The sequence below is a fragment of the Propithecus coquereli genome, unplaced genomic scaffold (assembly GCF_000956105.1).
Source record: "Propithecus coquereli isolate 6110/MARCELLA unplaced genomic scaffold, Pcoq_1.0 Scaffold464, whole genome shotgun sequence".
Taxonomy (NCBI): Eukaryota; Metazoa; Chordata; class Mammalia; order Primates; family Indriidae; genus Propithecus; species Propithecus coquereli.
Window position 1 is genome coordinate 225,382 of NW_012150441.1, and position 16,046 is coordinate 241,427.

General features: G+C 38.2%; 1 protein-coding gene across 1 annotated transcript in view; it reads left to right on the forward strand.

Moving 5' to 3' along the window:
• Window positions 1–4,223: 4,223 nt before the first annotated feature.
• Window positions 4,224–16,046, forward strand: part of ST8SIA4 (ST8 alpha-N-acetyl-neuraminide alpha-2,8-sialyltransferase 4) — a 141,912-nt gene continuing 130,089 nt past the window's right edge. Inside the window, exons 1-2 of the mRNA XM_012655182.1 lie at window positions 4,224–4,618; window positions 11,668–11,799. Of these exons, the coding sequence (XP_012510636.1) occupies window positions 4,506–4,618; window positions 11,668–11,799 (245 nt within the window). The 5' untranslated portion in view covers window positions 4,224–4,505. The remainder of the gene's footprint in view (window positions 4,619–11,667; window positions 11,800–16,046) is intronic.

A 16,046-nucleotide genomic window follows, 5' to 3' on the forward strand; every position in this document is an offset into this window, starting at 1 on the left:
TTACTTCTACACAACAACCTCTACACAGTTTTATTCATAATTTCCTTTAGGGTAGGTTTGTTCATAATTGCCAAAACTTGGAAGCAACAAAAAAATGTCCTTCAGTTAGTGAGTGGAAAAATAAACTGTTGTATGACCATACAATGGAATATTATTTGGTGCTAAAAAGAAATGAGATTTCAAATAATGAAAAAACATGCAGAAATCTGTTTTCAAGTCATGGAAAAAAACAGAGAGCATATTACTAAGTTGAAGAAGGCAATGTGAAAAAGCTGCATATTGTATGATTCCAACCATGTGACACTTTGAAAAAGGCAAAACTATGGAGAAAGCAAAAATATTAGTGACAGCAGGGACTAGGATGAGGGGGAGTGAGAAAGAGGCACGAAAACTCAGAGCACAGAAGAATTTTAGGGCAATGACACTATTTTGTATTATATTATAACGGTGAATGCATGTCATTATACATTTGCCAAAACCCATAGAATATACACCACAAGAATGAACCCTAATGTAAACTATGGACTATAAGTGATAATGATAGGTCCATGTTGTTACATTGATTATAAAAAAAATGTAATTCTCTAATAAGGAATGTTGATAGTGAGGGAAGCTATGAGTAAAGGTATATGGTAACTCTGTATTTATTGCTCAATTTTTCTATAAACATAAAACTGCTCTAAAAATTGTCTATTAAAAATGTCATAGGCCATTAAAAACCCTGCCATGAGAATGTAAGTGTCTATCCATTTCTTGCCAGCTAAATTTGAAGGCACAGCCAGCAATTAAAGCATAAATTTAAATTCAGTTAAAGGATAAAGTAGCATTTAAAACCAGCTGCCATAACTTGCATTATTTATTTATAGGGTATTGTGTAATTGCAAAATTGTGCTGAATAAAGACAAATGTATGCTCTTTATTGAAGAACTTGTAGTTAAAAGATAGAATGAAAATTTATGAATAGCTTTATTTTCTCAGGATTATCAAAATGAGCATTCTAATGGAAAGAGGTGATTCCAAAAGACACATTGCATGGACAAGACTTTTTACCCAATATTTGTAGTTCTTGTACCTATTTACTTACTGAGAAGAACCACACTTACCACACTTTGGCCTAAGTGTTGGCCCATATGTTTATTTTTTAATTGGCAAATTGTGATGCATTTATATTTCATGAATCTAACAATATTAAACAAATGACATTAAATTACATCCCAAACACTAAATTATTTTAATACAGAAGTTAGAATCCCTTGAGTCTCATTGAATCATTATCAGTCATTCAGAATCGTTCACTTTAATGTAAACGGTTCCATAATAAACAAATTCAGAAACAGCAGCATTATACATTAGGAGAATTCACTTATTCTCTTCTGGACTTTTAAATTTGTCCTATGCGTTCCCATAGCCAGTTCTTGGTGTACTTTAGTTTCGCTGTTGGGCTTGTTTGGTTCTGTTTGGGCTAGGTAAACAGTTTCCCTTAACGTAATTTAAAGCTTAACATATGAATTAAACCCACTTTCCTCTTGAAGATTTCTTGTGGCTTTTCCACTTGAGATTAGAGAGGGAAGTTCACCTTGTGAAGCTATGGAATAATATGATCACACTGAAACTTATGGCCCACTGCTCTCCCTTCCCACTTCCTGTTCTAACAGTATTGAACTGCTTCAAAGTTCCCTAAAGCACCAGTGTTTTATTCCCCTCTGAAGTGGCATATTGTCTTTCTTCTACTTGCAATATTCTACTTACCTTAAGCTTTCTGCTTAGTCATCTTTAAAACCCTAGTCTATGTGTCCCTTCCACCAGGAATCTCATCTTCCCTGCTCCTTAAACATCCCATCTGCTTCAACCCAGGAGCTTATTCAGGTACCATATATATTTCAAATAATGTTTCAGGTTCATGGTGCCATACTGCAAATTATTATTTTAACACATTAACTGCCATGTGAGTTGTATTTAACTCACACTAGCATAACTCACCCAACTGGCATGTTTCCCCCACCTCCTGTCACCCTGCTCCAGTGGCCTGCTCCTATAACTCATGCACAGAAAACAGTAAAAAATTACAATTTTTTCATTAAATTAGAAAGGATCATTTTGTTTTTGAAGCTTTTATTATATTTTCATAAAACACCATAGCCCCAAGGAAAACTTTTTTTTTTTCCTGGCGTGGCAGTCAATGTATTAAAAGCAGTCCCCTTCTGAGTGAATGAACTTCCTGTCTGAGTAGTTTCTATATTTTATTCATCACTGTGTTCCTGTGCCTTCACACATTGCCTGGCCTATGGTAATGGCTCAAGAAATATTGAATAAATTTAATTAAGTAATGCATATTACTCCATTCCTGTCAAAGAGGGGATATATACAACATATATTTGTTTACTGATTAAAAATAAAAATTTAATCTAGAGAATTTAGCGTCCTAATCATGAATGCTCCACCCCCTCAGCTCCCTTTTAACTTAAATAAAAAGCTGTTTTATTCTTGCAGTTTCTGCTGGTTGAGAAGTCAGTGTAATAGAAACGCATTAATGCAAGAAGGATTTGCCTAGACGTCAATAAACTGGAAAGGCTCCCTGTGGGCCACTTGTAGTGTCAATAAAGGCTCACAATTACTTGCTCCTTAGAGCATTTTAGGCCCAACCCCATTTGCTCTTCTGTGAAGACTAAGCTCAAGATCTCAGAGGTTCTTAACTTCCTAAACTCTAGGGGAAGAATGGTGAGCACTGGTGGGAACTTGAGGTTTACAAGCAAAGGTACTGTTGTCATTATTTTCAGCTATCAGGGGACTGGTAATTCATAACTTCCTTCTTCTTTCCCGCGGGCGGAGGATTGGTGGTGGAGGAGGATTTCTGAGCCTGGGGACATGTAAACCCCAGAGGCAGAGTGGGGATGACCAGCAATGGCTTATCCTGAAGGAAGGAGGAATTCTGAGGCTGTCTGGGACCTTGGGACCCTCGCTTGTAGATGGGGGAAATCTTTGATTCCAGGCACTGTCTTACACAAGGGATGCTTACTGACCCAGTAGCCCACGGCAAAGAGCAGAATCAAGGCGTAGAATGATCAGAGTAGCAAGCATCTCTCCCCAGTCTGGACGAGAACCAAAGGATAGTGGAGAGGTATTCAGGCTGAAGGCTGGAACACAAAAATCCAAAAGTGCCCCTGCCACACAATACGATAGAAGTAAGGAAAATAATAGGAGGGGAGGAAAGGTGAAATAATGTCGTTGAGAGGCTAAATACATACCATTGAGACATTTGCAGAAGAGCTTACCTGCCCATCCTTCCTTCCTTCCTTCCTTTCATCCTTCCCTCCCTCCCTTCTTTCTTTCTTCCTTCCTTCCTGTCTTCCTTCCTTCTTTCCCTCCTTCCTGGACATGTGAATGTGTATGGGGGTGTACTTGCATTTAAAAGAGAGGTCCTTGATAGCTGCTTTTTCTCAGAATCCTATTTCTCTGCAGTGAAGTTTAAGTGGGATTGGAGTTTCCTTGACTTCTGCGTAAGGAGTTTCCAAATGACAATGAAAGAGAGGAACATAAATATCCATAAAGTTCCTAATGTCATCTTGTTTCCTGCAGAATGCTGAGCTGGGGTTGTCATACACCACCCATTCTGAGTGCGCGATCCGCTAATCAGCTCACGTGTGTTTTCGTACTTTCCAGATTGAACTGTGCCCCAAATAACAAACGTCCTCTTCTTTCCCCCTTCCTCTCCCGTTTCACTCTACTTCGGAGAGAGTGCATTTGTGTACTCGAGTGTGTATGTTTAGCAACGGTGCTTGGAAGAACCTACCCCTCTTGCAAACCACCCCCAGCTCCATCCAAAGCATTCCTTGGGCGGGACGCATGTCTAAGCTGTCCCCAGCTGAGGTGTCCCATCCCCACTGATGCGGAAAGACTATCTCGGCACTCCCACGTTCAGAGAGCTGACGCTGTGGTGTCCCAGGAGAGAGAGTGTGTGCGTGTCTATGAGTGCGTGTGCGTGTGTGTATGCATGTGCGCGAGCTCGCGGGCGCGTTCCACTGTGAGCTTCCTCTCCCAGCACCGTGCAGGCAGAGACGGGGACGTTACTCTCCAAGCAGCCGCCAGCAACGCGAGGCAACAGCAGCCTCCGCCCCCTCAGCCCTATGATTGGCTAGTCTTGCTCATCATTTCCCTGCTAGCAAGAGGGAAGGGCCAGTGACGCCCCCGAACCCAGCTGCAGAAGCGGCCGCTACCTCCAGTACACAAGGTGTCTCATCTGAAAAGAAACCTGAGCCCCAGGGAGGCGGCGCAGAGCGACCCGGGCAGGGCTGGCGCGAACGAAGCGGGAGGGCGCCGGGCAGGGCTCGAGGACCAGAGGGAGCTCGGCCGGAGAGGACCCCAGCGACCTGATCCTGCCATCCCGGCTCTACGCTCTTCTCGCATTTTACAGATTTCCCCCCCACGACCATTGCCTCAAAACGGAGCCTTTACATCAAGAGAAGGTGCGGGAACTGGGGCAACCAGGACTTTCCCGGGCACCCAAGATGCGCTCCATTAGGAAGAGGTGGACGATCTGCACAATAAGTCTGCTCCTGATCTTTTATAAGACAAAAGAAATAGCAAGAACTGAGGAGCACCAGGAGACGCAACTCATCGGGTAAATGCAAAGCTTTATTTCAGGATATGACAAAAAGTCAAGCCGTAAATGAAATGTGAATATAGACAGTAGAGTGATGGTTGGGGTAGTATGTGTGTTCCTTAGAGCTTGCGTGTGGTTAGTGTCATGAATTAAATAACAAAGGCTGTTGTTGAGGTGTATGCGCTTCTCTGAGCTGTTTCCGTACGAGTTCAACTTGCTGTGTGCGGTGGTGGTGACAGTTGTGCTAGCACCGGGTGCTCAAACGCCGAAGGAGAAGTCACTGCATAAGTGTCAACAAAGAATGTGTGCCCTTGTCCTTTTAATCTGTGTACAGAACTCAAGCGAGACGGCTTTATTCACCAAACGGTTGCCCTTCCTTCTTTCTATCACTCTACAGAGGTACTAGAGAAAGCTGGTTTCTTGAAAGGCTGAAGTTAAAGCCCAGAAAGCAGAAAATAGGTCTCTGTTTCTCTACTTTTCTTTTTTTCCTTTCTTTCTTTCTTTTTTTCTTTCTTTCTTTTTTCTTTTTTTTTTTTTGGCGTTGGGGTAGATCTGTGTATCATAATGTGAATAATTTGAATTAGAAACTCCAGCCCCACCAAGCATACTTCCTTATTCGTTCTTCCATGGGCAAAACGCATGGGCGTCATGGTTACAGTTTTAGAAAGAAACTGGGTACTGTAGCTTTAAACAGACTATATTTCTAGTTCTTTAGTTTGTCTAGATGAGTTCAGATTCTCTCCCGCCCCATTAAGTTCTCTAAATATCACACTTCCTTCCACCCTCCCCCTGGCCTCTACGCCTTTGAAGTTTGCCCAGGAGGTGGTGCAACTTTGTGTTGCGGATATAGCTTGGAAGCTTTTTCTGAGGATGTGAACCTGGTTGGCAACTCTGTTCAAAGTCCTGTTTCCGAAATCCTCCTTCGTCCGGAGGCGTCCGCTATCGGAAACTGCACATTGGCAGAGATGCTCGGCTGTTTTGCTTTTTTTTTTTTTCTTTTTTCTCTGACATTTATGAAAGCGAAGAGAGAGTCCTTGCCATTTTGTGTGTGTGTATGTGTGTGTGGGAGGGGGCATAGGACTGCTAAAACGCACGCGCGCTCTTGAACTTCATACACTCTGTTTCTTAATATTTTTGCTCCTTCCTAAGTAATGAGCATTTATTTAAGTGAACATGATGTGGGTTTACCCTTAAAGAAGGATTCGCTATTCTGTAGAAAACCAAGATAACAGTACAGTGAAAAGGGAGTGGAAGAGAATGAAAAAGCTAATAAGGAATGGGCTGGGTGGTCGTTATGCACCAACAAATCTATACATGGTGTATTCTGAAAACGACAGAAAGAACTGTACGAGGTCCTTTACACAGAATGTGTGCTTCCAAAATCCAGTCTAGCTTAATTGTCAGAAAAGAAGGACTTAGGCGGGGGCGGCGGCATCCCTGGCAGACCTGTGCTTGCCTGGCAGACAAAGGGGTCTCTAGGAAGGTGACGAACGGGCGCGTGCGGCTCCGGTGAGAGGCGGAGGCTGGGGCGTGAGGGTCGAGGGTCTTTGTTCCCTCCGGAGCGGTGGGCGACGAGGATGAGCCTGAGCCAAGACAAAGCGGTTAAGCCTCTCCAGGACTCCGAGGGTGCGGGCCCTCGGCTCGGGACCCCGGAGACTGGAGTGGGCGGCGAGTGAGGCGAAGGGGGCGCCCGATGCTGCCGAGCCGTCCTCCCCGAGCCTCCCTGAACCGTAAGCGGGAAGGGGGAGTGCACCCCGAGTCCCTGTGGGAGTAACAGACCCGGGACACTCTGCGTTTCACGGGCAGGATTTCTGCTGTGGCCCTTTCTGGACGTCGCCGGCGGGCGGGAGCAGCCTGGGCGCGGGGGAAGAGGAGGCAGGCAGCGGCGCGGCGGCAGGACTAGCCGGCTAGGCTGTCGCCCGCACCCTTTTCAAGCTGAGAGACGGTTTCTTCCCAGTTCATCAGAGGAGGCGTGGGGCGGGCGCTTGCGTTAACCAAACGGGAAGAGAGGTGCGCACCGGTCTGTGCGCCCCGCCCGGAGAGCTGGCGGCGAGGGTGGAAGAATGAGTAAGAAGACGGGGAGCCTGCGCCGCAGGAATTAGGCCCCCTTCGTGCCGCGCCCCCCTGCCCGCCCCCGACCATTCCCACTGTGTGGCAGGCAACTGGCTCCTCCTCCTTAACTAAAACCCTCGATTATGGCCCCGTGGGGTGAGACAGAGCCGACTCTGAGCTCACACCGGGTTCCCCACCGAGTCCTGGCTGCCGCGACGCCACCCGCTCTGCTGGAGACCAAGACTCTGGAGTTGGCACTGCCGGGAGCAATGCTTAGCCAGTCCCCCTAGCGCTCTTTTCTTTTCCCCCAGGATGACACGTTTAGTGGAAAAGCTTGTGATCCCAGCTCGTGGTTTTGTTTCAACTCCAAAACAGCGTTTCTGGTGGAGGAGTTGACTCATCAAACTATCTAATCATCTCATTGACTCTTGAACACTCAAGCTATGTGGAGAGGCCGGTTTTGAGAGGAGTAAACTAAAGTGGAGGGTTGGCCTCAGAAGGGAGGCCAGTATTCAAAAGTGCGGCAACAGAAGTAGGCTCTGGCCTTTGGGGGGCACTGCGTGCCTTGTGGGTGGGCAGCAGGTTCAACGAAGGACCTTACATCGTCCTCGAATCTTGTAACATCCACCTAGATTCCTATTTAGCATTCCTGCTACCTTTTTTTGTTCTGTTTTGTTTTGTTTTGGTTTTTTCAATAGGCAGGCAGTTTCTTTATCTTTTCTACCCGTTACGCCGACTGGATGTCCCATCTAGAGTTAGTTCAGCATTGCTCTTCTTGTATAATTATATTGAGCAGTCAATCTACGCAGACAGAAAGAGAATGACCACGACTTTCCCACCAACCATCCGCATTATCATATTTCCAAAGGAATACTACCAGCATTTTTAAAATAAGAAATTATTCCAAAATAGGTCAAGTAATAATTATTGGACACCTAAAATTGATAGTTCCTTCCACAAAAACTTATTGATTTTTATGATGACAGTTAATGAAGTTTAAATCAAAGGGTATTGAAGATATTAAGTGATCTATTCTTGACTTTTTTTTCTTAATGGTCCTTACGATTGGCCTATGATTTAAATGGCTCTGTGTGCTCTTTTGGGTATAATTGGAAATGCATTAATTTAAGATTCCCACAGATAAAATATGTGGGTATGCTCATTTAATGAAGTATTTATTATGTTTAAAAGTGTAACAAACTTTAACATCATACAGATATTTGTTTTAAATAGTATTCCTTAAAACTTGGTACACACTATTTTTCTGGTTTACCACAAGTGAGACTAACTTACTTTTATTATCATCCAAAGATCTCCCTTACAATTTGACTATGTATTTCAGGTTGTTTTGCTAAATGATCAACAATATTAGTTCTGAAATCTGTGATAAGATTGATAGTGGAGACAAGCATTCCTACTTAGATTAGTACCATAGTCAGCAAAGTTAGTTCCAGTTTGTTCTAGGCTAGAACACACCCTATAAATGAAAAATCCAGAATTTGCGTTTTACTTCACATGATACATTTGCAATTCTACCAAAACCCATAAGCAGTAAATTAGAACAGCTCATCTTTATTTGTAGTTGTTTGGTGCTCAGGTAATGAAAACACAAAATTGTCTTCTCCCTTTGTGTTCAGGTTTAGTTTGATGAAAGTCTTCTCTTTTAAATTACTTTTAAAATTTTATATTAAGGAGGAAGTTTAACCTAGTCCAAAGGGATCAAATTCATTCCAAAGCAAGTCATGAAGAATTTCAGTGGGGTTAAATGAAGGGCTTTTGGGACCCAATTTCATAAACTGAAGTTAATCATATTTCTTGTGTACTGCAGAACTAATAGAATAAATTGTGATGAAGCCTGGAAACTCAAATTTCAAAGAGAAAAATATTGCAGATACTGAGTAACACAGCAAATGATTAATTCTTGCTACTGATATTCCATAGATGACCACTTTTTGTGGGTATTTTTAGCTCCATATAAGCAGGAATACTTTGTAATATATTGCTTCATGCTGAGTGATTTTTTGATATGCTCTGTTATTTTCCCTATAAAAGTGCATATTGACTTTTCTTAACGATAATCCTATGCAAGAAATACTTTCAGTGAAGCTGTTCAAAAGTCATGTCTGATCTGGAATGAGAAACAAGTAGGGGGTGGCAACATCCTTCATGTCTTGCATTCATGGGAAGGAAAAGCCTTTTCCAAGACAGAATGCTACCAATGTCACAAGTGAAAAATCCCTTGGGACCCACTTACCTTTATACAAAGAAATTTACTCTAGAGCTTTATTTCACTAAGCCTGGCCTTCTCACGTGAATTCTATGAACTATAAGAAGTGTGACTAGTTGTAGCAGCTTCCATTCAAAGCTCTTTCCAGTGATAACAGTCTTAAATTTGGCCTATCACTAGTTCAATAAAACACGTCAAGCAGGAAGGTAACATGCTAGCATGTTATTCACATGAAACTGATTTAAACTTTTAAATTATTTTTTCAAAATATCTTGGAGATTTTGAAAAGGATCCATACAATTAAGTATACCATAGCAATCATTCTGCTATATAAAAATATATCTGTATCCACTTTTCAATGAAGCAACCTTCATAGATTTTTAAAAATGCAAGCTCATGCATATTTTCACTTCCCCTATGAAAGTTTTTTGGTGGTGAAAATAACTATTATTATCATAACAATCTGTGATTAGAAAAAGATATTAATAGTCTAGTTATTAACAGGATGAAGATTGGAAAGATCCTCCCTCACCCCCAAAATAGTGATAGTTTGTGCCTGTACTCATGAAGTCATATCTCCAAAAGCGTGAAGGTTAACTTCTTATATATCCGCATTTTCCTTCACATGTAGTTATTATCATTAGACATATAATATGATAATTGACTTCTGGGTTGCTGAGTAGTAAAGTGAATCCCATGTTTTCTTGCATCCTAAATGACCTCTGTAAAATATTATTAGCCATGCAATCAGTATGCAAATGTATCATTGTCATCAGTAGGATGGTTTAAAATATTACAGTTCTAAATTTCACAGAGCATAGTGGCACATGATGCTTTGAGCTGCTTCAAATTTAAACTACATGTTTAAAAAAGAATGCAAACCAAAATACCAAACTATAAGCCTTCAATTACAGAATTCATCCAACAGCTGTTACACAGGCAGTGTTTCCATTGATAGTAGGAGAGGGTTGCCTACATAATAAACACAGATTTAGACTTTGTTATTGAGCAAATAGTCATGTTGTTTCTTAACTATGTTTCTGAGATTCTAAAAATTAAAAGATGACATGTAAAGAAATAAATGTACATATTGAGAGGGATACGATTTTCGTTGGTATGCTATAAGAAGTGGCTTTTTGATTCTCTGAGTCTGAGTTTACATAGGTGAAGTATGAAGAAAATATTCTATTAAATAAAGAATTGGTTCAGCTAGAAATGTCCTAATGGCATAAATGCTATTATAGATATGTGTCACCATCATCACCACCACCAGCACTCCTGCTACTACTATGCCACATGATATACTAGCTTAACATTATTTGTTAGAGAGGGGTAGTTGATTTTTTTTTTTTTTTATGTAATAGAAAATAGTAGTAATAATGGCTACTGAAATTAGTTTTCTCCCTACTACAATCTCTGTCTATCCACAACAACTGTTAGGGTAGTACCTCATGTTGACACATTTTAAGAGCAATGCAATTTTTAAAATTAGCACTTGATAATGCTTTATAAACTACTTTCACACACAGAGCACCAATTAAACCTACCAAAGTCATTGCATATGAGATGTTATTGTAGTTTTCATGATAAGATAAGGCCACTGTGGCCTAGAAAGAGAATATTGTTTAAGAACACAAGGCTGGCAAGCCACAGAATCACAAACATGCCCAGATCACCTGATAGCCCAAACTCTTCTTTCTTCAAATCAAAAGCTCCTTCTATTACAAGTATATGCCTTCTGTAAAAATGAAATTACAATCTTAGCAATCACAATTCTATAGATGAAGAGAATTGACCAGATATTTGTCTCTGTTGTTTAAACAGTCAGTGAGAGGCTAGTGGGGAACAGAGCTTTAAGCTTTATTTTATCTTTAACTGACAAATAATAATTGTATATAGTTATGGGGTACAATGTAAAGTTTTCGTACATGTATACATTGTTCAAAGGTCAAATTAGGCTAGATAATACATCCATTACCTCAAATATTTATCATTTCTTTGTGGTGAGAACATTTAAAATCTTTTCTTTCAGCTATTCTGAACTAGAAATCCATTATTATTAACTATAGCCACTATGCAAGAGAACACCAGTACTTCCTCTTAACTGAAACTTTGTGCCTGTTGACCAACTTCTCCCCTTTCCCTACCCAGCCTCTGGTAACCACCATTCTACTCTCTATTTCTACGACTTTGTTTCAGAATCCACGTATAAGTAAGAACATGTGGTATTTGTCTCTCTGTGCCTGTCTTATTTCCCTTAAAATAATGTCCTCTAGGTTTATCCATTTAGTGTGTTTTTAGAATGAATAGTATTCCGTGGTGTATATCTCCCACATTTTTAATTCATTTATCTGTTGATGGGCACTTAGGTTGTTTCAATATTTTGATTACTGTGAATAATACTGCAATGTACATGGATGTGCAGACATCTCTCAGACATACAGATTTCAATTCCTTTGGGTATATACCCAGAAGTGAGATTGCTGAATTGCATGGTAATTCTATTTTTTATTTTTAGATTTGATGAGAATTTTTTACGTACTAGTGAAGTCTTTTCTTACTATGGAAATAGTTTCATTTCAAAAAGAGTCAGTGTAGATCCTTGTCCTGATAAAGTTATATTCATTTAATCCTTATAGCACCTTTCATAATGATTATACATCTCCCTCTAACTTGTAGAATAAAACTGTATCGATAATTTTTTTGCCAGTGATGTAAATCAAATTATGTATTGTGCTAGACAAATGCTTCTTACTTTCACAAACTTGGCATTTTTGTTTTGTTTCAGAGACGGCGAATTGTGTTTGAGTCGATCACTTGTCAATAGTTCTGATAAAATCGTTCGAAAGGCTGGCTCTTCAATCTTCCAGCATAATGTAGAAGGTTGGAAAATTAATTCCTCTTTGGTCCTGGAGATAAGGTGAGTTTCTTTAATATGGCACAATAAATTTCACATCATGTTCTTAAATGTGTTGGGCTTGGCAAACTTACATTGAACACTTGATTTATAAGTATGAATGCTTTAATAAAAGAGTGAACCAGCTCTATTTAATGTTCCTCAATGAAGAATGTGAAACCATAAAACTCAAATCATTTTACAGTCAGAAATTTAAGGATGAATATGTGAGTTTTGAATATAGTGTCTTTATATTAATGGAATAAAATATTCAACAGAGTACCAATATTTAACATACTTTACTCAATTACTCAAGATGGACATATATTTTGAGAATTATCTTTTAACTTTTTCCCTATTGAGTCTTCATTCTGATCTTGTATTTCCTCAATTAGATGAAAATAGAGCCTGTTCAACTCCTATTTTGCTGACAACTATAAATAAATTAGTCTTATTCTGTGAATTAGTATGTCTACGTGAACTCATGTAAAAAGAATGGGTAAAAACCAGAAAATAGACTTTCTAGATTACTGGCTTATTCTTTGTTAAGAGTAGGCATTTTTGCTGAAACAAACTCTTGTAATGGAACTCAATGCATACATGTTTTATCATTTTCTTCTATTATAATCCTATTAATAATAAGAAACATAAGATAATATCTTCCTAATTATGGAGAAAACAAATAGCTTTTATTTTCCTCAGTATTTACTTTACATTGCTATTTTGGTTGGTATGTTTGAATTAGATCGTTTTCAGTAAATCGGAACTCTTTAAAAAAGTTTGAGAGAACACATCCCTTTACATAGTACAATCGTTGTATTTTTCTAGTGTTGGCAAAATGCTAACTAGTCAATGACTGGATATTAACAAGAAAATTTTATAAGAGTAGCTTACTGATTAAGAGATAAAGGGGCGATTAATTTGTGCGGGTTTCTACCTACTCACTTCTTGAATTACTTACATATAATGTAGATCATAAGCAAGGTGAAGGAAGAGTCTATTGCATTCATATTTAGAGTGTGCATGACAATTCATAGAATGTATTTCAGCAAAAGCGCTCCCTACATGTTGAAATTGACTTGAAAGAATGTCTGAAAATTTAAAAGAGACAGTGTCAGGGAAATGCAGGCATGGTCAGACTACTTTTTTTTTAAAGTTTGGAAACGAATGGAAAGATAAACAGTAATCAAATCATGGCAATGTCAAGTGGTGTATGTTTGTTTGCTTTTACTTTTGGGGGGGCTCTCTGTATTTGTGGGCCTAGTACAAGAATGAGGAGATAAGGAGAATCTGATGACAGAGTTCATCAGTGGGTGTCTTTTGGGTAGAATATGGCCAGCAAGAAAGATGTATCTCAACTAGATAGAGAAAAAAAATCCTTAAAGCCAATATTAAAAATCAGGAGATTCTTTATATAAAGTACAGATTTTCATAAATTCTTGAGAAATTGTTAAGAGTGACAACTCCGAATCTGTATTCCTCCTGAGAGTAAGTTGGTTGAAGCAGACACAGCCATGATCTCTCCTGTTTGACATTTTTACACCTGGAGCTCCCTTCTTCATGATACCTTTGTCTTCTGTCCCCAGCCCTGAATTTGAATTTAGAGATGAGATAATTATGAGGACAAAGGTACGGGATGTGCGACGATATGGAATCATAAATACAGATATAGTTTAGGGTAGTAGGGTGTATAGTAAGGGTTCATATTTCTTGGCGTTACGTTGGAAAGAGAGAAATATAGGTGATGAAAAAGCAAGGATTGATCTATAAGCAAAAAGAGAACTTTCAAATTGTATGGTTTAGCAAGAAGGGAGACAGCTAGGTAAGACTATACAGATCAGGTAAAGCGATGAAAGAAAGTAAGATAAGATATGTTAGTAGTTTCATTAATATATGTAACTATGCTAAGTAATATGTCAGGAAAAAAATCTAATAAGCAAATTAAATAAGTAATTGACACTAGTTTAATTAATATATCTGGATATGCTTTCCTAATATTTGTACAAAATTGAATACTGCAGGTGTGCATGAGGCTACCGATAAACATTTTGGCTTTAAGATCTTAAAACTAAGGTTAATAAACATCTGAATTGATCCAAAAATTTCATTATTGCGACTTTGCAAATTAGTAAAGGTTGCATTCGTATCTTTGAGTGCAGTCTATTTTTAATTGTAAGAGCTGATAATACGAATGAAATGTTAATACTATTTTTATATAGTTCTCCTTAAGAGATAACAATAAAACAGTGAACAAATATTGAATAATACATACAAAGTTGTTGCTTTCTTGCAAGGAAAGAATAATTTGTAAAACCATTATTGTACAATGTGCAGTTTATAAAAATTATAATTGCCTAATAGCAGAAATGATTAGTTTTAATCAGTTTGACACCTGCAACAAAAAATTTAGAATATGAAAATGTCTAATTGTTGGCTTAGCTTTTGAAAATATGATTTTTAAAAGTCATACTGAAAACTAATCACGCAATATTTTGGATTATTATTTTTCTTTGTTACTTCCGCACCTCTCTAACATTTAAGAAGTATCATATCACTTTGTGTCTGTGAGTGGGTGTGGGTTTATTTTAAAAGCATTTTCAAAATTCTACTTCGAAGTTTTGATTAAGATATTACAACTCATCATTTTTTTCTTAAATTATTGAACTACACTTACAAATCTTTCTTATATTAAAGTATCATTAGATTTAAAATGCTCTTATGATATTCCTAATAAATTATCTATTTACATTAAAATGTGAAATAGTTACTGAAGATACAATTTTTTCAAATTTGTAGTCATGATTTTCTTTCTTATTACTAATTCCTTCAGCCCCATATACCTTCTGTTACTTTCATAAGCACACAAAGAATTGGTTCATATATAGTCTACAAACAATTGTACCTCTGTGGAGTTATCTAGAGAAATGGTTCCATATATTATATTATTTCATTATACTTTGAAGATTAGTCAAGATTTAGGAAGTTGGGCATTCTCCAGCTAACTTTGCAATTAAAATAATTAGCTTAGTTTAAAGCATTGCTTTTATTGGAAATAGTTTGTGTTCTATTATTGTAAGCTAAGAAATGACACACTTAAGGTGCATTAGATGTTTTGAATAAATCTGTGAACATTGTGCTGAGAGATTATTTGGTCATGTCCGACACTTATAACTTGACATTTTTCCCATACTTCAGTTGTTTCTTTCTTTCTTTTTTTCTATTTTTTTTTTATGTGGACTAGAAACCCAGAGAACTACAAATACTAAGTATAGATGTATAGAAATGTACAGACTCAGTTACTCACTGGAACAGCTTAATCACATTAAGCTTAGAAAAAATATTTTCAACTTTTAGTATCATTGTATTACATATCAAAGTTTTTAAACAGATAAGACCTGTGGGTTAACTAAACACAATTTCAAATTTATATATGCTTACCTTTCAAAAAGAATTTGCTATTTCATTCATAGATCTATTTTAGGAAAATGTCCATATACAATTCATACACCATTTTCTACTTACTTTGATCAATAAGTGTCCAGTAGAGCTAATCTTGGGTCACAAAGCTTATTAGTGGCAAAGTCAAGATTCAAATCCACACCTATTTGACCATAAAACCAGAGTCTTATTACAAAACAAATTTCTTGGAAGAGCATTTTTTTTCTTTATAGAGGAAATCAAGTTACAAAGAGTATATTTTAATACTCGAAATGCATACCATCAAATGCATCTCTATGGGGTACATGATTATATTTTGCTCTAAAGTAATGAAATATAAGATATTTTTCATCTAATACTATCAAATTATGAGCCAGCTATCATATGGCAATCTGAGGTGTCAGTTAAAGAAAAAAAAAATATTTGTAAGTATTGTGGGAAAATTTTGCCTTTTCATTTAGTTGTATTTGTTTAGGATTTTAATTTTGGTACTAAAATATTGCTTCTATAACAGCTAGGACTCTAAGTTCAAAAGTCCTAAACAAGCTGTAGGTTTTGTTTTTTTAGAGCTTTGAAGCAAGTTGCCTTGCAGAAATAATCTTTTCAGACAAAAATTGTTTGTTCTCTCTGCTTTTTTTTGTTAGAGGCAGGGTCTAGCTTTGCTGCCCAGGCTGGAATATGAGTAGCTAAGACTATATTGGTGGACCACTACACTAATTTAAAAAAGAAGAACTTTTTTTAGAGATGGGGTGCGGGGGGCGGAGTCTCACTATGTTGCCCAGCTGGTCTCCAATTCCTGGCCTCAAGTGATCCTTCTGCCTCTGCCTCACAAA